Source organism: Amaranthus tricolor, chromosome 4 (assembly GCF_026212465.1).
Source record: "Amaranthus tricolor cultivar Red isolate AtriRed21 chromosome 4, ASM2621246v1, whole genome shotgun sequence".
Taxonomy (NCBI): domain Eukaryota; kingdom Viridiplantae; phylum Streptophyta; class Magnoliopsida; order Caryophyllales; family Amaranthaceae; genus Amaranthus; species Amaranthus tricolor.
Genome location: NC_080050.1, coordinates 25840435 through 25862843, shown reverse-complemented (window position 1 = coordinate 25862843; position 22409 = coordinate 25840435). Strand labels below are relative to the sequence as shown.

At 32.9% G+C, this 22409-nt stretch overlaps 2 protein-coding genes, 1 long non-coding RNA gene and 1 pseudogene across 10 annotated transcripts; 1 reads left to right on the top strand and 3 right to left on the bottom strand.

Moving 5' to 3' along the window:
- Positions 1-857: 857 nt before the first annotated feature.
- LOC130811180 (putative germin-like protein 2-1) lies at positions 858-2367 on the bottom strand. Its single transcript, XM_057677372.1, has 2 exons — positions 2244-2367; positions 858-1399 (listed from the first exon to the last, which is right to left on the bottom strand). Exons 1-2 carry the CDS (start codon positions 2365-2367, stop codon positions 858-860), a joined length of 666 nt encoding a protein of 221 aa, XP_057533355.1.
- A 2602-nt stretch (positions 2368-4969) lies between these two features.
- Positions 4970-7324, bottom strand: LOC130810893 (probable carboxylesterase 18; annotated as a pseudogene).
- Positions 6968-21574, bottom strand: LOC130810352 (chaperone protein dnaJ 1, mitochondrial). 7 transcript variants are annotated; one of them, XR_009041033.1, is made up of 20 exons: positions 21276-21574; positions 21124-21184; positions 20930-21028; positions 20739-20830; positions 19780-19863; positions 19640-19678; positions 19321-19467; positions 18757-18798; positions 18599-18686; positions 17577-17641; positions 17393-17455; positions 17228-17300; positions 15910-16001; positions 14601-14672; positions 10571-10627; positions 9326-9374; positions 9142-9211; positions 8136-8222; positions 7711-7907; positions 6968-7176 (listed from the first exon to the last, which is right to left on the bottom strand). XR_009041033.1 is itself a non-coding variant. In XM_057676374.1 (19 exons), the coding sequence occupies exons 1-19, from the start codon at positions 21333-21335 to the stop codon at positions 7880-7882; spliced, it is 1368 nt and encodes a 455-aa protein (XP_057532357.1). In that variant the 5' UTR covers positions 21336-21574; the 3' UTR covers positions 7425-7879. The 7 variants fall into 7 exon arrangements, 3 of the variants coding, with proteins under 3 accessions (XP_057532357.1, XP_057532359.1, XP_057532358.1); XR_009041032.1 differs by having other exon boundaries at positions 7711-7871; XR_009041034.1 differs by lacking the exon at positions 6968-7176 and having other exon boundaries at positions 7425-7907; positions 9142-9239.
- LOC130810353 (uncharacterized) lies at positions 13147-14593 on the top strand. 2 transcript variants are annotated; one of them, XR_009041037.1, is made up of 3 exons: positions 13147-13276; positions 13412-13559; positions 14423-14593. It is a non-coding gene; the product is annotated as an uncharacterized LOC130810353 (long non-coding RNA). The 2 variants fall into 2 exon arrangements; XR_009041036.1 differs by having other exon boundaries at positions 13203-13276; positions 13361-13559.
- Positions 21575-22409: the final 835 nt, after the last annotated feature.

Below are 22409 nucleotides of genomic sequence, written 5' to 3'. Positions count from 1 at the left end.
TCTGGAAAAGTGATTTTGTCAAGTAGGAAAATTCTTGTCGACTTTCTTGGGGCTAGAGCAAAAGCCGACTCGACTTTTTCTTCTGACATGGTCGTTGTGTCTTTATGTTTTCTTTGAGTTAAATGCATTGGATTCTTTCTTTTATTCCATATTATTTCTGATGTTACAAAGGAGTAATTGGAAGGAATAATGCTCATAAATACCTTAGTTAATGGTATTGATTGGATTTGGAGGTTATTAAGGTTGATCACATTTGAGATACGTAATCAATTTTTTCTTCACAAAATTTAGAGTTATTTATTACCACTTGAAAAAGTGATAGTACCTCTATTCAACTTATTAGTCTTATTTGTTTTTTCACACTTGTCGAGATAACATTTTAACCCTATATATCTCTACTTGTTCTTAATTAAAAATTATAAAAAGTGGATATTAATAATCCTTGTATTAATACGAATCAAACAAGATCACATATAACTATGCCTTAACTTATAGATTAAAAATAAAATACAAATTAAGAGTAATATATAAGTGAATAATAACAAAAAATAAATGGAACTAATGGGTAGAATAAGAGGGAATATTAAATAGTGATTGAATATTTAAATTCATCAAGAAATCACATATTTGATTGCTAATATTATCCCCAAAAAATGACATATAACAACTTATTTTAGAAAAATTAAAACTATAACTTATTTCCATCTTTAAATATTGATCAATAATACTGATATTAAAACTTAAAAAATAATTATACATAGATTACAAATTATCAATTAATGAAATATACAATACAACTAACAACCCCTTCACAAAAAATCAATAAAATAACACAAACAACAAATAACCCTTTAAATTTAGGGACTCATCCCAAACTTAGACTGAAAATACTTAACAACATTAACGTCAACCTGAAAGGCCTTAGACAAAACATCTACCGAAATCAGTTCTTTGGACCCAAAAACTGCATTTGCAACCGTTACCAAACCGGGATTCTGACTACTCAAAGCAGCAATAGCAAAAGCAGAAGTATCACCAAGATTGACCTGGAAATGAATAAGACCTTGTGGAAAGACGAACACATCTCCTTTATTAAGAACCTTTGTAAATAACTTATTTGCACTTGTAATAAAACCTACGTAAATAGTTCCTTCAATGACCGTAAATATTTCAGTTGCACGAGGGTGATAATGTGGTGCTCCTAATCCATATGGTGCAAAATCACGTCTAGCAATTGATATTCCGAGTGTGTTAAGTCCTGCTAATTTTGAAGCGTCTATTAAAGTTACTACTGATCCAAGTCCGTGGCTTGTGTCAGCTGCCTTGTCTAGTCCACTTGTGTAGAAATCTTCTGCTTTTACGTCCGTTGAATTCTTGCAAATTCGTCCGTTAACAAATACTGTACGTTGGATTAAATTAAAGTAAACTCATATTAGTGCTAGATTAAAAGATTATAAATATGAATGTAACACGTTGTACAAGTATTTCGGCTTATATGAATTGCACTTTTGATTCCATTTGAAATACCGGTGGGGGAAATTTGTATTTGTGTCATTGAATTTTAATACTTTATCAAGAAACCAAGATAACCAGATTTTTAAGATAATGGTTGGTAATTCTCATATAATATAATACCTTAATTTTTTTCTTAATGATTGTTTGACTTTTACATTACTCATAACAAGTTTTGCTATCACATTAGCATGGCCATCGATTAGTCATGGTAAAGCAGATTATCGCCTAGGGCTCTAATTTTTTTGGGTCTAAAAATTTATCTTAATTAAAAGGTTGATTTTAACTTGAATTAAATTTAGATTTAATTTTCATATTTTGCTATGTAAAGTATGAGTTATTAATTTTTTTATAAAGTAATTGTAATGTCAACAATAAAAGTGGTATTATAATTATAGTATTAAATACACCTTAAGTTTTTAGGGACCTTTTTATATTTCACATTAGGGTTTAAAATTAATAAATAAGACGGCCCTAAACATTATTTGTTAGTGAACTATTTTTACCAAAGAAGATCTTGATAATTAGATTGATCTCAATTAATTAACACTTTTACTTACTTTTCCATTTACAATTTTACTTATGCATGACGATAAAATAAGTTAAAAATATGCATTGACAATTTGGCAAGCGGGTTTTAAGAAACGTATCAATTAAAAAACGGAGGATAATAATATATAATCAAAAATTAATTTAAAAATTTGAAATAAAATAAGAAAAATCTTTCTTACGTGCATTGTGTATATCATCAGTGGCAACACAGAAATCTTGGAGATGGGTAGGATCAGTGGCATATGCAACAAAAAAAGTTGCACCCAAGAAGGTTATACATGCTAAGAATCCAAAACTTGACATGATTTATGATCAAATTAAATCTCAATAATGCGTAGTTTTTTTTGGTACTGTTCGTTATTTGAGGGCTTATGATGGTTAATGCCCATATATGATATTTATAGTTATCATGGTACTTTTTTTTTTTTTTTTTTTTTTGAATTGGTCATTTAATTTGTTATTTAATTAGAAGAGTATTAATAGAAATATGTTTGTGGGATTTATTTTATGTATTTAGATTAGGTCAGTAATGACTAAGTAACAGCTTGCCTAAGTCAAACTATCATCAACATGAGAAAATGTCAACTATTTGCATAACGTGAAAGTTTTGCCCAATCAATGTATATTTACCGTGTACAATAGCTGGACTTATTGTGAATGCCAGCATATTAACGGGGGAACACAAGTGCACATACTTCATAAGCCAAGGAGATATATACCATCCCAAAACCATATGGCAATGGGAAGAAGGTCTCTAATAGCTTATAAAGCGTGCACACTATTTTTAACTTATTGATGTGGGATAACTCATCCCAACGATTTTAAAATAATGTTCATTCTGTTAGTTAGGGCTATTTGTTATTGTTTAATGAGGAGGTAACTTCAATTAAGGATGAATTATTATGATCAAAGAACGAAATAAACACATTTAAAAAATCATCGGACTTGAGGGGTAAAAGAAGAAAGTATATTTTTTTTTACAATATTTTAGCCTAATATTTGTATTATTAACTAATGAATACTATACCTATAAAGGAATTCTAATATTTTCAGGATGATTTCGTTCACTGTTTTCTAGTGTGATTACTGATTAGTTTTTGGTATTATTTTATTAATAATTATAATATTTATTTCCTCCGTCTCATTATAATTGCAATATTTTACTTTTTAACGCATCACTATAATGCGTTATATCAATCACTTTTATCTTGAGTTATGTACAATGAAAATTAATAAAAAATAATAATGTGAAAATATACTATTAGATGATTCAAACAAGATTTCATTTGATTATATTTTTTCTTACTTATTATCCGCAATATATAAAACATGCTTAAATAATGAATAATGTCAAAATAAAAAAAAATTTATAAGTAAATAGCTAGGAAATGATGAGGTAGTATTTATCTAAAGCCTTAATTTGTTTAATTTAGAATAATTCACTTTTATGTGACATTTAAGAACAATTGATTGGGATGTTTGGAAAAATAGTTTAACTTCTTAGAATTTTTTTAATTATATATTTAGGTATAAAAAGATAGTTGAAACAACTTGTTGTACGCTGTAAATCTCGGCCCCTCCAAAAATTTTAGTCAAGTTTCACCATTAAATAAGAGTAACTATTAAAGATAAAACCTTTAACCTTTCGCATACACATAATAATTCTACCCTTTTCATGCATTTTTTGAAACTAAGCTTATATTATATATGTATTTAATTAGTAAAAGCATACTAAAGTATAAAGGTATTGATTTTTTGGATACTTAGATTAATTTTTCAATGTTATAGTGGTCAAGTGTTATCTCTTTTGATTGGACATTGATGCTTTGATGAACATGAAAACATATGTGATTACTTTTTTAACGATACTTAACTTTGATATGTTTAATTTTGTTTTATAATGATACTTAATGAACACTACCAAAATTAAAAATGTGCAAAACAAACTCAGTCTGATATTTAATCGTCTTTGTAAAAACCGAATTTGATTTTGACCCAATTTTAAAATTAATATGGATACAAAAGCTAACTTTAAACCAAAACTAATACGATGGTCCACAATGGATGATAATAGTAATTTCATCAATATTGCTCAATTTACATCTTCACAAGCTGTAGTAAACTTCTTATGCTTCTCTTGTAGCTTCTAAGAAGACTAGGAAAATGCCCATATATTTATTAATGTAAAAGTATAGTTTGAAGCACTCTTCATATATCAACCCTACCCAATCACTACTTGTGAAACCAACAATTCATGAAGTTGTAGTCATGCTCAGAAATTAAATGCCATAACGTATTACATATCTTATGAGTCTAATTACAACTATTAAATGAACTGACTTGGACTTTATATGAATCTTTAACAAGTAAATTGCTGCACTAAAATAAAAGTAAGCTATCAATCATGCTAATTATGTTCTTTGATCTATTTTTTATTTTTTAGTTATTTCAGATTGAGTTAAGCTATCAACTCTTTAAGCTTGTCAATTAACATATGGTATTGAGGCAACTATGAAGAATAAAACCCATGACTAGGGATGGCAATTCAGTCCGAATCCGACCCTAGTCCGACTCGATTCGAGTCCGAAAAAAAGGTTATACGACTCCAACTCCGACTTCACGATCCGAATTCGAGTTAGAGATGGATCGGAGTTGGACCTTATTAAAAATCCGACATTCCGACCCGACTCCGACCCTGAAGGAAATCCGACTTTAAATTTGACTTTTAACCCAACATTTTGCTTCCTTTAAAACTCTAGACATGACTAATTCAAGCTCTCTCTCATACTAATTGTAATTTTTTGATTTTGAAAAACTACTTGGTATTTTTATTTAGATCAATCAATTAAAATACGACAAATCAGATCAAGAGAAATAAAATACGCCAAATCAAAATGCGAGAAAATTTTGTTAAATTGTAGTATTAGGAATATTTCTCATGTTAAACTTTAATTCAAAGTACATATTTTTTTGTTAAATTGTATTTGAAAAATATATTTTGTTAACTTCGTATGCTTTAAATCATTAGTACAATATCACAATTCACAACGATAAAGTTGATAATAATCCGACTCCGTTGGAGGTCCGAGAGTCCGAGTTGGGGCAAACTTGGAGTATGCATAATTCGACTCCGAGTGGAGGTGGACTGAAAAAAAAAAAGTTCGACTAAAATCAGGAACAAAGTCGGAGAATGTATAATCCGAGCCGAGTCCGACCCATTGACATCGCTACCCATGACCTGCATTTGGATATTCTACCGATTCCACTACCTTCCCGGATCTTCTTAACCCATGGCAGTATCTCTTTTGCCAATCTTGCAACAAATCAGACCCACCAATTACCACAAGTGTCGGTGGAAACAGAAACAGACCCAGACCCGAAATATCCTCAGATCTCGACCCGAACACACTGGACCCAGGGTGATCCCGATCCGATCCGCTCGGCAAAAAAGCTTTCCAATAAAAATCAGTCTTACCTAACGTCAATCCGGGTCCGTCTTTCAAACGAAGCTCCGAATCCGTCCCTCCTCCCCGCCAAAAAATGGTTGAACCGCGATTAAGCCGATTATCCCAATCGCTTTGAACTCGACGCCGCCTTGACTGTTACATGGTGTGCGATATTCCCGCCGGCACTATCTCCAGCAATAAAACACCGACGAAGATCGAATTTCACCGAGAAATCACCGTCATCAACAAATTTCAAGACATCAATACCATCGTCATACTGCGCGGCCATCGGTTTTCCGGAGAGTGCCGGTAATTAACTGAAATAACAATGGCGTTAAGATCTGCAGCGATTTTCCGACAGAGTGTATCAAAAGGTGTTGTAGCCGGAGTAAAGGAGACGAAGCCTCCGCCATGGAAGTAGATGATGAGAGGAAGTGGAAGAGAAGAAGAGTTAATGGGATTGAATAGGCGAAACCAAAGGTTGCGAGAAGGATCAATGGTGTGATCGGAGGTGGTGACACCATTAATAGGGGTGGTAGAAGGTGGTGAGTGGATGTCGGCGAGGTTTAAGAGACGGCGGTTGACGGTACCATCAGGGTGGAAAGCTAAAGTGGTGATGATGGATCTGGCGGCGTATAAAAATCTGGATTTGAGAGAAAGGGTTGTGGATTTGGGAGTATTATTGCTAGTGTTAGTTTTCTGTTGTCATGTTTAGTTTTCTGGTTATTGAGAGAAATGTGTGGTTAGTGAAAGCAGATTATTAGACAAATGTAATATGACAAATTAAAATAAAAATGAAGCTTAATTTAAGGACAAGTAGAGGACTTAAGTTTAGTTGTTAAAGGATTGTGGATCCATGTTTTTAATTAAGAGTCTTTAAAATTGATTATTATAATATCAAAAAACTTTTAAAAAATTCTTAATATATTCAATAGGAGTATAATTCACAGTTAGATTTATGTCTCAACAAAACAACTAATTTCAAAATAAGTTTATGATAGTATTTCGTAAATAATTGATAGCTCCTAATTGACTAAAAGTTAATTTGACTAGCTAATTTCATAAACTAATTTGACAAAAGTCATTTTGTTGGTTAGTTATATAATAGCATTTAATATAAATTTAACTTGTAGCTAAAAGCTAATTAGTGGAAAAGACAGATAAAAGCATGATAAATTTATTGATTTGTTTATATTTGTTCGTATATTACTCTAAAATAAATTATTAACAAAATATTAAGGATCAAGTTATTATTGTAAGTTTCGAAGAAAGAATAAATTTAAAATAATAAACATATATTAGAGTATCTTATATATTTCCAAGACAAATATTATATTGAATTACATTTAAAATTTACTAATTTCTTTCTTATTTAAAATTTACTAGATTCTTTCTTATATATAGCCCTAAAGGACTGTATATATCATTCTCCAAATGTTAATATCATCAAAACATAATTTATATTTTGTTTAGTTCCTTTGTAACAAATTACTTGCTACATAAAAAAAATTACACTATTTATTAATCAATCTTAATTTACATTGTAAAGTGTAAACATCAAATTCAAGTCGGGCATTCTTAGTAACACCCAGGAAAAGCTAACTGCTAAACGGTTTGGCAACAAAGAGAGGCGCCATAATATATTTACCTGATTTCGGGGAAAAGCCTGTGACATTGACAAGAATATCAAGCAAAATTAGAACTTCACAAACAAGAGAAAATAACAGTATTTGAAAGGCATTCTTATTACTCATGTTCTTCTCTGATGAATAGTAGATACACCAAAAATCAGTTGCTTTCACACTACATTTCATTGTACCGGTGTAATATAATTCGCTAGTAAATTTGCTTTTTGGATTTGCGTTTCGCTCAAATGGCCCTTAAATAACTAAAAACTGATCAATAATTTGCTTATTTTGAATCACATTCTCAATGAGATTATTGAATCATGTGACAATGTGCGGTACAACAGAAATCATTCAGTATGACTTGAAAAATTGGTTTACAGACACCGAGCAAAGCTAGGGCCGAGACTGAGAGTGTATTTCAGTGGTATATCATTTTGCTTTCTTATTGTGGGGGTTTAATTTTAGAAAATCAAAGTTTCTATACAAAATTACAAATTCTTTATGCATCGCTGTATGCATCAGGATGAACTTTCTTTCAATTAATTGCAGAATCAGCAGAGACACGGAAATACCTCCGTTCAGCTGAAATAGCAAACAGAATGAGCCGACAGTCAGCAAAGATTGTCCAGCAAAGCCTCGATCTCAAACCAAGATTTTCTTCATGAAGAGTAGAATCAGAAGGATGACAGAGAATTCGAGCATAAAATTGGGCCTATCAAGGATTAGCTCCCACCTGAAAGTTCAACCAGTAGATAGCTGCTGATGAAGCCTGTTATCCAGTTCTAATATTAATATTAAATATGCAAGGGCTTCATGAAAAGTTCAACCAGTAAAGCTAACAATATTTCCATTATTAGGAGTAACATTTGGTATTTACTATGGTTGCATATACGAATTTATGAGAAACCAAAATACCATAAAAGCATCAATGATTAACGGCTCAAGCTTTGATGTGATACATGGAGTATCAATGTTTGTGTATGGCTCAGTTGCTCACCAAGTAGATTTAGAAGACTCTTCTTCACGAGCAATTTCCTCCTCCTCAAACTCCTCTAGTATTTCTCTTTGACGTTCATTCACCTTCCTAAAAGAAAACTCAAAAAATGTAAGCAATTAGAATCCAACGCCAATGGCAAAAACACAGATTAGAATTGGTGAACTAATTAAATCCATTGGCACTTATTAAAATTTTAAGCAACCAAAATGTCTTACAAAGCCACTCATAGATTAGATCGTCTAGCTCTCATCTTATAAATGATGATGAATAATATATTGAGGTGTAAGTTGAAACTGCGCCTGTGAGTGCTCGTTAGTCATTATTGTTCCAAGCCCGGATAAAACATGAGGGTGATATTAGCTCAGTAAAACCTAGTCATATCTCATGATCATGAAGCAAAAATCAATTCTAATGGGAGCGTCACCTACTCAGCGACGTGTTACGCTTTCTAAGCTTGGATGTAGAGGAAAGTATGCAAAGGTTACTAGGTCACCACCCAAATTCAATGTGCGATGTTGCCCGAGTGTAGTCTCAAATTAGAAAGTATGTACAGGTTTTAGAGTTTGGACATAGGTAGTTAAGGATAACCAAAAGTACTAAGTTAAGACTGCGCTCTTGGAACATTAATAGCTTGACGATTAGATGTTTAATGTTGGTGGACATCTTGAAAATGAAAAAAAAAAGCTTTTTATGCCTACAAGAGAAAGGAGTAGAAAGGAAGGAATGTAAAATTTTGCGTTTTTCCCGAGTTGGTGTAATTATGGATGAACGAACTAATAAGGATTTAGTAGAAGTGCACATGAAGAATAATATGATTATAATAGTGAAGAATGCATATGGAAAAGAGAGCATAGATATATAAAGAGTGCCATTCAATGAATAACCAATTTATGAAAAGAATATTGATTAGATATGCACGTAAGGAGGACTTCCACTATCATATCAACCAAATATATAGAAGGGGTGACGAATTGATCACTCCAATGACATGAATACAAATGCTTACTTGGGAAAATATATGCAGAATCGAACATGTTGATCACCACGGTTGACTAGATATCCATGCCTTGGTAATCCTGTCACAAGTATCCCCCGAGAATGTAACTACTCAAAAAGTTTCTCTGTTAATATCCAGGAAACAGAACAGGTCTAATAAAAAACTGCTATGAGATGGTAAGCAAAATACTCACCCTTCCCTCGTAGCACCTGAACATGTCCCGGCTGGACTCCTTTGGGAATCTAAAAGAAACATATATTGTTCAATTAAACATGATGATAGCTACAAAGATAATATTAGCATTTTTTGTTAACAACTATCACAAAGAAGCAAAAGACAACATTAAAAAAACAATAAGCACTAATCAGAGAAAATTAGAGGTAGATATTTGCTCTTTGTTATCAATTTTCATCCTTTCTATTTGAGGGAGCACATAAGCCAATAAAGGGAATAGTCTATTAACATATATCATAAATGACAATCAAGAGACACAATATGCAAAATCAGCCCGAAACCTAGAGCTTGGGAACCAAAGAAACAAAGATATTCTATGAGCAGAACCTATTGTGATTCAAGGACTAAGTAAAAAATTTTATCCAAACCCTAGCCAGTGTGATCCAATCAGAAGGTAAGTAACCAAGACAAAATTAGGAAAAAAAAGGTCCTAAGTCAAGCAAAAAAAAAATCCAAGCTCTTGATTGACTTGTTCTCTCCATTTTCTTACTCCTCTCACCTTTTCTTTAACAAGGACAACTAGCCACCACTTCAATATCTTAATCAGGTTCAAGTCTTATTTCAAAGTTTGTGAAAGACAACACTTCCAAGTTCCAACTCAACCTACAACAAGAATGGAAAGACCTCACGTGCAAGTCACTAGGACAAATGCAGCAATTCTAACTGATTTTGAATTTCACTCGTTTAAACATGTGTTGGACCATATTTATCTTGCAAAGTACCATAATGTTTTTAATTTTCTTTTTACAGTTTAAATGTTTTAATGTACATATTGTGTGCCTTCTAAAATTTTTCGTTTTTCATGGTTCAGTTTCGCATTTCATTCTCTATTCTTATAGAGAACATAATTCTAGCAAGTAAGGATCACAAGGTTAAGCTAACAGAGACCAGGAGTACAGGTCAATGATGAGCGCCAATATCAACTCTCTTAATGCTTATAAGATGATTGAAAAACAGATATCCATCTTTCATCATGCATATTAATAAGCAGGACAGACCAGGGCTTTCAATGGTAATTGAAGTAGGCAGTAACAATACTGAATATATATTGTTGAATAGATGGCACATAAAGATTCAAAGAAGCAGCACATCAAAAATTATAATAAACCGAAAGAAAGAACATGACAGGTGAAAAGACAATATAGGTGAAACAGACCACCATAACTAAGTTTTAAAAGTCTAAACAGAATAGAGAATCTCGTACATCCAACGAAATCTTTCCTGTCAAAGTTGGTACATCAACCTTGCCTCCAAGAATAGCCTGCAAGGTTCATCAAACAATCAATAACTTAACCCCTTGTATAGTTACATTGACCGATAAGTTGAAGTGCTATCCAATGAACGTCTAAACAGATTTTACATTGAAGCTCATCTACATGTTAAGTATAATTCTGCAAGTTCAAAACAGTTCAAACTTAACCATGTGAAATATATTTACAGCTTGTATAATACACTATCATGATAGTTGGACGGAAGCAGTGAATCACATGTAAACTTGTAATAGAATAAGCAATTTGAGTGGCAAAGATAATCGCATATACACTTTCCACTAAGATTAAGACTACTAAGAGGCTCCTGCCTTGGCATTAATAAAATTATTCTTTATGATAGTGCAAAAAGGAAAAAAAGGAGTAGTTTACGTTACTCCTTACACTAACCCACTTTTGGTTAAAGGACAAACCTCATATAGAATATATTACAGATTTAAAGCCGAAAGAAGTATTATGAAGAGAAAATGATTTGCTTTGGAAAATGTCCTAAAAATCTTTAACCAAATAACAAATGCCATTATTTTTTTTCAAGGGAGGTTTTGGCCAATTCCAAATGCCCAATTGCCAGGCCCACCTCAAGACAAGGGGTCTTAAATACTAATTGTAGTAGTTGTAGTCACTATCTTTAGCTTGAGAAGTTGGTAAGTTTTGTATTTGAAATAGAAGGTCATGGGTTCCAATTCCAAAGCCAAGAAATTTGCTTTTGGAGAATGCAAGCATGACTCTCCAACTAATACTCAATTCAATGCATAAATATTATTTCCTCCTAATGATTGACTGCACTATTTTCTCTATGTTCCCAAGCGCCGTCCTCTTTATTCATTGCAAGTCCTAAGATTACTTTTTCACAATGACTTCCTTCATCTATTTTCGTTATTCAATCTTACTTCTTCACATGATAAACGATGGAGTACTATCGGGCTAAAAAAAAAAAGACCTACACATGGCCTTTATTGACTTGGAAAAAGCATAAGACAAGTTGGGCAATTAAAAAGAATAGTATTCCCAAGAATTACATTGTATCGAGAAATAAAGACAAATGTTAGGACATATGGAGGGGAAACACAGGACTTTTCAATCACAATTGGCCTTCACAAGGCTCAGACCCTAAACTCTTTCTTTTTGCGGCGATCCTTGATGAGATAACTCGATCGATACAAGAAGACATGCTTTGACGCATGTTGTTTATTGATGACATTGTTTTGGTAAATGAGACTAAGAAGAGTGCAAGTTGTAAGTTAGAACAATGTCAAGAAATGGAGTTACGATGTTTCAAAATAAATCAGAGCAAGATAAAGTACATGGAGTGTAACTTTTGCACAAACAAGATAATGAGATGCACAATAAATCTAGAAGAGAAAGAATCGCTCCAAGTGAATGCTTAAAATATTTTTGGTCCAAATTTAAGAGTAGTGGGAACATCTAACAAGACGTGACCCATAAAATTAAGTGTGAGAGGCAATAATGGAGAATATTATGTGATCGAGGTGTGCCCTTTAACTTAAAGGGGCAATTTTATCGAAGGTCCATCAGACCAACACTACTATATGGAGAATGTTGGGCTTTCAAAAAGGATCATAGTAGAAAGACGAGAGTAGCGGAAATGTAAATGCTTCGATGGATGAGTGGGTATACGAAACAGGGATATGAAAAAATAATAAAAAAATATAATCGTTCAGCCTTTGATTGTTTCCCTACTTTATCACCTCACAGAAAATGGGTTTGTTGATATGAAGGATATGAAAAAGGATATTATACAACACTAACCACTAAGTCTATCATAATTTTTCTACCTATTAAGATGATCTGAGCTCAACCCAAAATCAGCATGTCAAGATTAACTTTTAACCCAGTTAAGTAAATGGGTCAACATCCTATTTTTATTGAATAGGTCAGATTGGGGTCAAAAGTTTACAACGTAAAAAAAAAAACATGTACAACCCCTTTGATTAAACAACTAAATTCAACGATCACCCTGAACATAACTCGATTAATATTTTTTCGTTTGTCTCAAAAATATTTATACAGAAGTCATAACAATGTCACATGATTCGCAATTCGGTTTGATTCGTTGTACGGATTCGGGTTCGCGATTCGCTAGTCGACATATACATTCTTTGTTCGCTTAGGTTGTTTGGTTTAATTTTTAGGTTGATGATTCGTGTATTTTATTTGTTAGATTTTTTTCATAATATTTTATTTTAAATATCAAACATTCAAGGATAAAATAGAGTCACAAGATAAACAAAAAATTGAAAATACCATTTAGTCATTGTATATGATTAGTATACAATATTAATCTTTCAACTACAATTCAAAAAAAAATATTTCAACTACTTTCCCCTTTTTTAAGGAATTTCTACTATTGAGAATTGTTTAGGATAACTATGCACGGTACACTAAGAGTCATATGACTCTTTTTCTTCAACTTTTCACATCTTTTTAGAAATAGTATACCCTTTCCATTCCTTCTTGGCTTCTAGCTTTGCTAGAAATTTATATTAAATCTTAAAAGACGCCTTCTATTTCTTTTTCCTGCTAACTCCTCACATAAGTGACTCAAGCTTAAAGAGGTCCTAATGGTGGAATTTTAATCTTCAAATCGTCTAAGTCTTCAACCTTCTAATCAGATTCATCATGTAAGATTTTTATCCTTTTATATTTGGATTTCTTCTTCCTACTGTCCTCTTTCTCATTTTTTTTTTTATAATATCTTCTTGAAGAGCAAAGCCTAGAGACAATTTCTTTTTTGTTGTCCTCTTTTCTCATTTAAGGAATCGATTCGCTCCCATCGGCATTCCAACCGGCAAACAAACCCCAATTCGGTTTGAGCAAATCGAATCGTGATTTGCGGGTAAACCTACCGGATCATGTGACACTGAGTCATAAACTTGAAGTCCGAATCAAGCCCAAGAAATTAAGGTATGGTCCATGTTGATAACTCAAAAATAAAAGGAAAAATTGTCGAAAATAATTTAACCTCATTCATCCACTTCAAATAATCCCACCTTTAGATTATTATCTAACAATCCAGCCTTTGATATGTATTAATTCCAGCATACCTAGTGATTTGAACCACCACAACCCTGCCCCCTGAACCACCACAACCCCACCCCTCTAGCCCTACACCAAGTATGCTGGGAGTAAATACATAGCAAAGGTTGGATTATTTGATAATAATCCAAAGGTGAGATTATTCACTGCAGATGAGTGAAAGGTTGAATTATTTTTGACAATTTTTTCAAAATAAAACCCTATAAGCCAAAAATATTCGAGTGCTACTTATCATTTTCATTTTTAGGGTTTCTCTCGACCCTCTCAAAAATTTGGAATGCTCAAGTGTTCATATGCAATGTGAATGTCGAGTAAAAATTAGTTTTCAAATATTGATTTGTTAGTTGAGAATTTAAACCATGAACATTTGCTAATGTGATTTATGATTTGCTAGTTTAAATTTGAAAATATTAGCTAATTATATGTAATTTGCTAAAATATGTACTCTGATTAGTAATTTGTTTAATTTGTAAATCAAATTGATCATTATTGGGTAGGGTTGATCCGAAATAAATAGGCCAAACGACCTTTTTAAGTGTCTTATAAATTTTCCTATACATAAACGGGTTAAGTGGGTTCTTCAGGTTTACCTAATCTGGTAAACAAGGTCAGGTTGTTATTTTTGACCCAATTAGCTAAAAGGGTTACGTTCAGGTCAAGGGTTTCCAGTTTCCACTCATTTACATATGATCTGAATACGAACCCAACCCCACCCTTGATTTGTTTGATAGGCCTGGTAAACAATGAGCACATCAAGTTGACATTTACAAACTCAGCGGCACAAAAATAGGCAAATGCTTGGAATCGTAGAAGAGATGATTTTCGTTTTTCAATTTTACATTCAGATGACAAACCAAGGGTTTCACGGTCATAATTTGGGAGAGCAAATATAAAGAGAATGATTTCTACCTCTACAAAGCTGATGTTAGCATCCACAAAGAGATCTACTCCATTTCTACTAAAAATTGGGTCATCAGCAACCTATACATGATCAGAGATAGGGTGATGGAAACAAGTATCAAGAAAATAAAAAGTTATTGTTAAACAAGTATAAGATTAAGGAGGCTTACTAATAGACACATCAAAGGTATTACTTGACAGCAAAAACAAATCAACTTATTATTAGACTTAAAATGACAGTGATTCAAAAGATAATGCAAGAAGACCATGCACACATGGCCATCTAAATATCAAGCATCAACCAAGAAACTCAAAACAAGACCTCACAGGGAAAGTGATAGGCATGACAATGTATCAACTACCAAGGAGGCAGAGAGGATATCAGAGCATCCTTCAATGATCAAGCTCAGAACATGAGGAAGTGGTAGAGATGAAAATTTAGCAACTACCAGGGGAAATCAGAGCATTATTCGATGAAAAGCAAGAAAAAAGATAATTTCCATTTCCCATCGCAGTACAAATCTTCTTCACTCCAAAGCCCCTTCCTCAAACCCGCAAATACAATCAACCACAAAGAAGCAAAGGAATAACTGAACAAGTAAGCAAGCATAAATCAGACTGCACAAAAGGACTACAAATAACACTTTGTATTACTAAGCCCTAGGCAACATGTTTATTTTTGGCATTCTCAAACTAATACTCCCAAGATGCTTTCTTAATTAGGTAGCTGAAGAATGAAGATTAATTGTGGTAAAATAATTTATGTCATTAGAAAATGGAGAAAATAGTGATCATCTTTTAGGCATTGCAGTTTCGCAAAAGGTCTTTGGACTAGGCGTTTCAAGTTTGGCGGGTAAAAGTGAGTTGCTCCAAGGAGAATTAGGGATTTCTTATTTACTAATTTTCATGGTTTCCTGGCAATAGAGACCTCAACAAATTATGGATGTGTTGTAATGTTATGAACTCCTACGATCTATGTGGTTGGAAGGAAATAGATGAAATTTTAATGATCGGTTTTTGTCCTTAAAAAATTATTTGGGACAAGCAAAAATTTTAGCCTCATTATGGGCTAAGGCCAATGTCCTCTTTCAACATTGTTCTTTAAATGAGCTATGTAGAGGAGAATGGAACATACTAATGTATTTAGATAGTTGAACTTTATAGGGATTCCTCATCCCTGATATAAATTGCTGAAGTTTCTTTCATTAATAAAATTTTTCTTTATCAAAAAAAAGGCTTAATACCATTTTTAGTTTGAAGAACGAAGATAATGAAAATGCGTTGACAAAATAACTTGGATTGTAGAGACAAAACATACCTTTAATCTTATGAACAAATTTCCAGGATTCGCTCCTACTCCAGCGGAATTACCAGCTTCATGGACAGTAATAGTGTCACCGGAATCCACACCTGATCGAATAAATAAACCAAGGCATGAAAACCAATAAAGTTCAGGATTAGAAACGTAAAACATAAAAAATCAGATCAAATACAACGACGCGACGATGTCAGCCTTGTTCCCAATAATATGGAGTTGGCTATATACACCAAAACAAATCAACGTGAGAGATCGTCGCTAATTAAAATTATACTTTATTACATCTTATATAATACTAATCTACCACTAAGAAATATCATTTTGAAGATCATCCACATATATTTTTCTTGTCCATTCATTCTTATCTATTGTCATATGCACCCAATTCTTTATCTCTTTTTTCACTCTTGTTATCCAAGTCTTCTTCGGCCTGAATCTTGCCACTCGAAATTTCAACCTACCACTTTTTTAACTTGTGCAACTTTCAGTCTCTTTTTCACATTAAAATAGACAATAATCAGCTAAATTTATTATCAAACCTAAACACAAGAAAAGAGAAAAGGCAAAGCAACAGGTTTCACCATACCATATTGATGTTTGTACTAATAATTCAAGCCCTAGAAGAGCCTACTATCCCCCCTAAAAAAAAGAAGAAATCAACCATTTTTCAAAATTTACTTAGTAGGGGCTTTTTGGCTTAAATGATGTAGACTCTTAAGCATTACAAAATGAAAAACAATTCCATGTGTAACTCAAAATCCTTATATCCAAAACAAGGAACAAACACACATGCCCAGATCATTTGTTTCCTTAACTGTGCATGTGTTGTTCTTTTGTCACTCAAAGGCAATCCCAAACCCTGGTAAAGGAGGAAGGTAATCATAGGCAGCTGACAACAAGCTTAAAACTTTGTCACCTCCACGAGCAACATTTGACTCCCTCTTTCACGATTCAAGCGAGAAGGGCCTTAATTTATTTATAGGGGCTTCAACAATATCATCATTCTATTGAGTTTTTTCATAAGAAGATCAGATTTAACCAAGAATTAACTACAAATTTAGTAATCACAAATTCTGATCATGCCATTGTGTTTCTTTAGCTTATCCTAAAAAGCACCATGTTCTAACATAGTAATCAATATGTGTTTTTATTCAAGAAGATAAATACTTAAGTGCTTAATGCAGAAATTAAATATTCTGAAAAGAAGGACCAAAAACCAGAACTTGTATACAATACTGGTATGGAAATCCTACATTTTGTTAATAAAGGCTAACAAGGAAAAATAATTTACAAGCATGTCAAAATTCAACCTACTAACCTGCCGGTATTGTTACTATAACTTTCTTGACACCTTCAACCACCCCAAATCCTTTGCAGCTCCCACATTTCTCCTGCCAATAGATGAATAAATCACTAAACAAAATAGCTAAGTACAAAAACATCTAAATGTTATGATTCGGGACATAAATATTCAACTACTTACGGTAATAACTCTTCCTGACCCCTTACAAGTGCTACAGGTGGACGAAAATGGAGGAATAGTTACCTGTTCATTATGTTCATAATTAGAAGCAGCACAAACTGGAAGCACTAAGTCAAAACATATCATGGAAATGAATCAACGTAAAAATAATGAGAAAGGTATAACTAGATACTATTGAACTTACCCTCCCAATCCCTCCACAAGTTGGACAAATTCTAGCCTTTGCATCAAAAGGATAGCCGCACCCATCTGGGTCACAAGCAACACCATGACAAAATAATTCCAGTATGGAAAAAAGAATTCTTTATAGAAAGTAAAGCGTTTAACAGGTCATTGGCGAAGGAAATCTATCCCATAGTAATAACAGTAGTGGTATCCTCACACCTAAGTCAAAGCAGCTTTTAAAAAGTTACAAGTTCTTTACGAAAAAAGGCACAAGCTATGCTTTCCACCGATCACTGTCAAACCAAGTGCTAAACTCTACCATAATAGTAAAAGAAAAGGAAAAGAATTTGGATAAACGTTAAATATTAACTTAAAAAAAGGTGAGTTGAAATTTCGGCAACATCTCTTCTAAAAATCGAACATATGGTAGAGCAATTAGCACAATAAAACATTAAACTAATCTAAGGCATCATTGCCTTTGAAATCTCACACCACGGCGGAATGATTCGTCGCCGGCTTCTCAAATCAACATGCCAAGCATGGATCGTGGTTCCATTGTCGACGCTTGCGTTTTAAAATGACTTAACTCCTCAACCATACAGAGTTATAAACTACGCAGCGGAAATACAAATATACAAGGGAGGACACAAGGCCTCAAAACAAAGCATATACAACCAAAGTTTACAAAAGATAAAAAGAGCTACAAAATCGAAAGATAACGGTATGACACAGGTTATGCTTCGCCCTCATCACTCTCCCCCAATGCAATGCAATGCAAAGGAAGCTCCAATACCTGCTACGCCTGTCTATGATCCTCCTCAAATCTCACCAAAAGAAGATACATTTGGAAAACACAATGACACAAATTTCTTCCTTACAAAGCTTGCTGCCCTAAACACTAAGACTCAACTATTGACCTTATAATTCAGAAAAGATCTAAAACAGCCAAGGGGAACTTATCCATCTACATCTTTGAATGCAGCAAAGAAAATGTACATAAATTGTCAAAAAAAAAAAAACAATAGAATTTTTTCAACTCACGGCATGAATCACAGGGGACGTTTGACTCAAAAGAAACCTCCTTCGTGCAACCTCTAACTGCTTCAGAAAATGAAAGCAAGAGCTCAACCTGTAATGATTGTAATATGTTCAGTGATGTAGTTGTCCATCGCGAAAGATGATTTTCTAGACATTCAGACCTGAATATCAGGAGCAAAGTTTTCCACTTCATCTTCAAATATCTGTTGAAGAGAAACAAAACCATTACTCAACAAATACTCTACACTTGCTGAATAAGATATGAGTAGAGGTCCTAGAGGAAGACCTTATGAACATACTGTTAGGAATTAAATATATAGGATACAAGAGAAATTGCAAGGGAGTTTCATATAAGATTGGCTTGAAGAAGGCTGAGAAGTTAGTTAGACAAACAGAATCTTAGCTTTAACTCAAATAGAGCATGGGGGAGAGAGGAAAGTAATAATGGTATAGAATTGTTAATTGGTACTTTTGTTCATTTTACATTTAGCTTTTGCGTGAAAGAATCAAGCCTCTTAAATCTTAGAATTTATCTTCAGTTGCGGATATGACAGTGTAACTCAAATAATACCTTCATCATCTTCATTCTTAAATATTAACTTTCAGTTTACAACACAGCCCAGGTTCCAAAAGCTCTAAATGTGACCCAACCCAAGAATCCCGGCGAACTCAATATATATCATTTTTATAGCTAAAACAGATTTAAGAAGCAACGTTGCCAATACCTCAGAAAATATTTTATGGAATGAATCTGAAAAGTGGGTTCTATAAGCAGTTCGAAATTTCTCAGCATCAGAAAAATCATATTGTGCATTCTCCGAACTCCAGCCTCCGGAATCATCCCTTGCATAGTCCGATCCTACTTTTAGGCTCTTAAGAGAAAAGAAAAGACAAGATTTAGTCATGGAATGCATCTGTTACAATGGTCAATACCTTACAAATAGCTGCAATAGCTTTTTAATTCGCAATCATGAAATAAAAATTGATATGGATTATAGACCAAATGAAAAATGATGTTATAAAATAATTGCATGCGCTACTGACCATGTCATATTGTGCTCTTTTCTTGGAGTCTCTCAAAATCTACAACCATGAGACCAACAGAGAAAACAAAAAAGGAACCATAATTTAGAGAACTTCATTAGATACCTAACATATAAATAAAGAATGAGACACATAGGGACCTCATAAGCATCTGTTATCTCTTGAAATTTCCTCTTGGCAGAAGGATTATTCTTATTTGTGTCTGGATGATACTTCTTGGCCAACTGCACATTTCATAAAAAGAAATCAGAACAATCAAAAAAATTAAGGAATATAAATATAGAAGAAATAGAAATAACAGGCAAGCAAAAATTTTAATGCTTTCAAGGGTTTCAATTGACAGTTGATGAAAAATACATTGACCTATTACATTTGCAACGTGCACAGAAAGAATCAAGCAGCGGAAGTCTGGATATAAACTTAGATTATGTTTTAAGAGTACTAACAAGCAACCAAAAGCTTAAGAGCCAACCTCAAAAATCTAGCAGTAAGCATGGATTAATAAAGCCTAATAAAAACAAATCCTGTGATCAAATGGGAGAATCAAGAAAAGTTCTTACAAAAGAAAAATCACAAAGACAGAAGATACAGAATTCAAACAATAGTCTCTACTTCATTATAGATTACATCTAAGCAAATGAAGTTTTCATAAAAGTATCCAAAAACCCTAGCTTAATATCGATACTAATCTTAAATCAAGATACGATGGCCTAAATTAATTGTACTTATTAACAATGGAAATCTAATCAAGCATAGTATGAATGATATATCAAGCTGAGTAATCGAAGCAGCCATGTTATATGGCAATCATTAAAAGGAAAAATGTATATTTAAGCATAAGTAGCTATGTTAGTGTTATGTTAACATGCATACCCCTTTTCATCTCAACTTCAAATGCACATAACACTTTCCAAACTTGTACAGGTTTTAAAAGAAACTCTTGAACTGAACTTATCCTTTAAGTAATTATCTTTGTAGAGGGGTATAAGTTTATAGTTAAGATATTCAAAACCGTGCATTTTACGAAGTAATGAGCAATTCTTAAAGAACGATAGAACTAATTGCTAATGTCGATCACAAAACCAACACTATTACTCACCCCATGGAAAGCCTTTCTAATCTCATCGCGGCTAGCATCGTTTGAAACACCCAAAATATCATAATAACTCCTTTCACTTGCTTGCAACGACCCTAAATGCAATCCAAAGGATCATTTCTTAGACTAGATACAAAACCAAAAAAAGCTGCAATGACACAACATTTCATCAACATATAAATTAGATTCTGAACCTGTAGCATGAAAATGGCGCTTTGTCAATGGAAAGGTATATACTGCTCCATTAAATAGATTCCAATTTATTCTGTCAATATATCTATAACTGCAAAATCCTAAGAAAATACCATCAAGTTATCATAATAATCCAAACAAGTAAATAAAATTATAGAATAATAAGAAAAATAATAGTGGAGGAAAGATGATTCACTTGTTCTGTGGATTAATAATGCTTGCCATTCTTCAGCAGAATTGCTAAGAAACCCATGTGACTGCACATATTACCAAATTGCAATGAAATGAGCATCAAAATTCAAAACCCCAGAAAAATTTAAAAAAAACAAATAATAATTGATTAATGACATGAAAAATGCGGGTTAATGAGTTTGAAGCAATCCCAATTAGCTTGAATTTTCTCATCATTTGAAGGTGAATGTCAATGAACTGCACTACCAAAAAAATTAGGTAGAAATTCTATTTGAAAAAATTAATGAGATAGAATGTTAAAGAGAACGATGATTGGAAAGATGGCGTTGAAAGCTTGGGAATCAAGAAAGAATAAAATTGAAATTGTCTGTTCAATTTCTTTCGTTAACTTTTCGTGGGTTTAGGGTTTAAGGCGGTTACTCAGTCAGGTTCTAGCTTGGCCGATTTTGATTGTCTAAAGTTTGTGAGCCTGCTTTGACCTTAACTGGTATATAGATAAAATTATTTATTAAAAAAAAACGTACATATAAATTTATTTTCATTTATAAATGTCTAATTTTCAAATCTGAGGGTAGGATTGTTCGCACTTACTAACTGCGAATAAATGTTGTGATCCAGAAAAAATCAAAAGGTTTGTTCGCAGTATCCGCGAACAGATGGTTGACCTTGTTTGACCAAGTCTCTTCTGTTCGCAGTAGTAAGTGGGAATAGAACTTTTGACTTTTTTTGACCAGTCTCTCTTTGTTCGCAATTACTAACTACGAACTGAACTGAACCTGAGCTCTGGAATGGAGACTCTTATAAATGGTAATAAGTTCATCTATGTCTTATTATGTGTTTTTTTTTGATAAATAATCTTATCTATTTCAAATTTCCACCAACACATAAATCAAACACTACGATTGTGAGAAACTTTGTCTTGGTCCAATAGCATAAAACTAATAAGTTTATATTTTCGTTATTTAATTTGTGTATGGGGTATTTTTCGGTAAAAGTATTTATGCAATAATTCATGTGGATGAAATCGTAATGGACTTAGTTTTAATAACAATTTATAACTTGTGGATTTAATGATAAGTTCTTTGATTTCAACTTTTTAACCAATTTGAAAAGGTAAAGTACAACAAATGTAAAAACTCACTTTTTTTTTTTTTGTCAGACTTTATTTTTTGTTTGGCTAGCCTTGAGTTTATAGTATAAGCCTTTGAGAGGGTTGTGACATTCTTTTATCGCGGGTCTTTTTTAAATCGACTTGTTGTTGCATTATTGTTTTCAATTAAGTACTTAGTT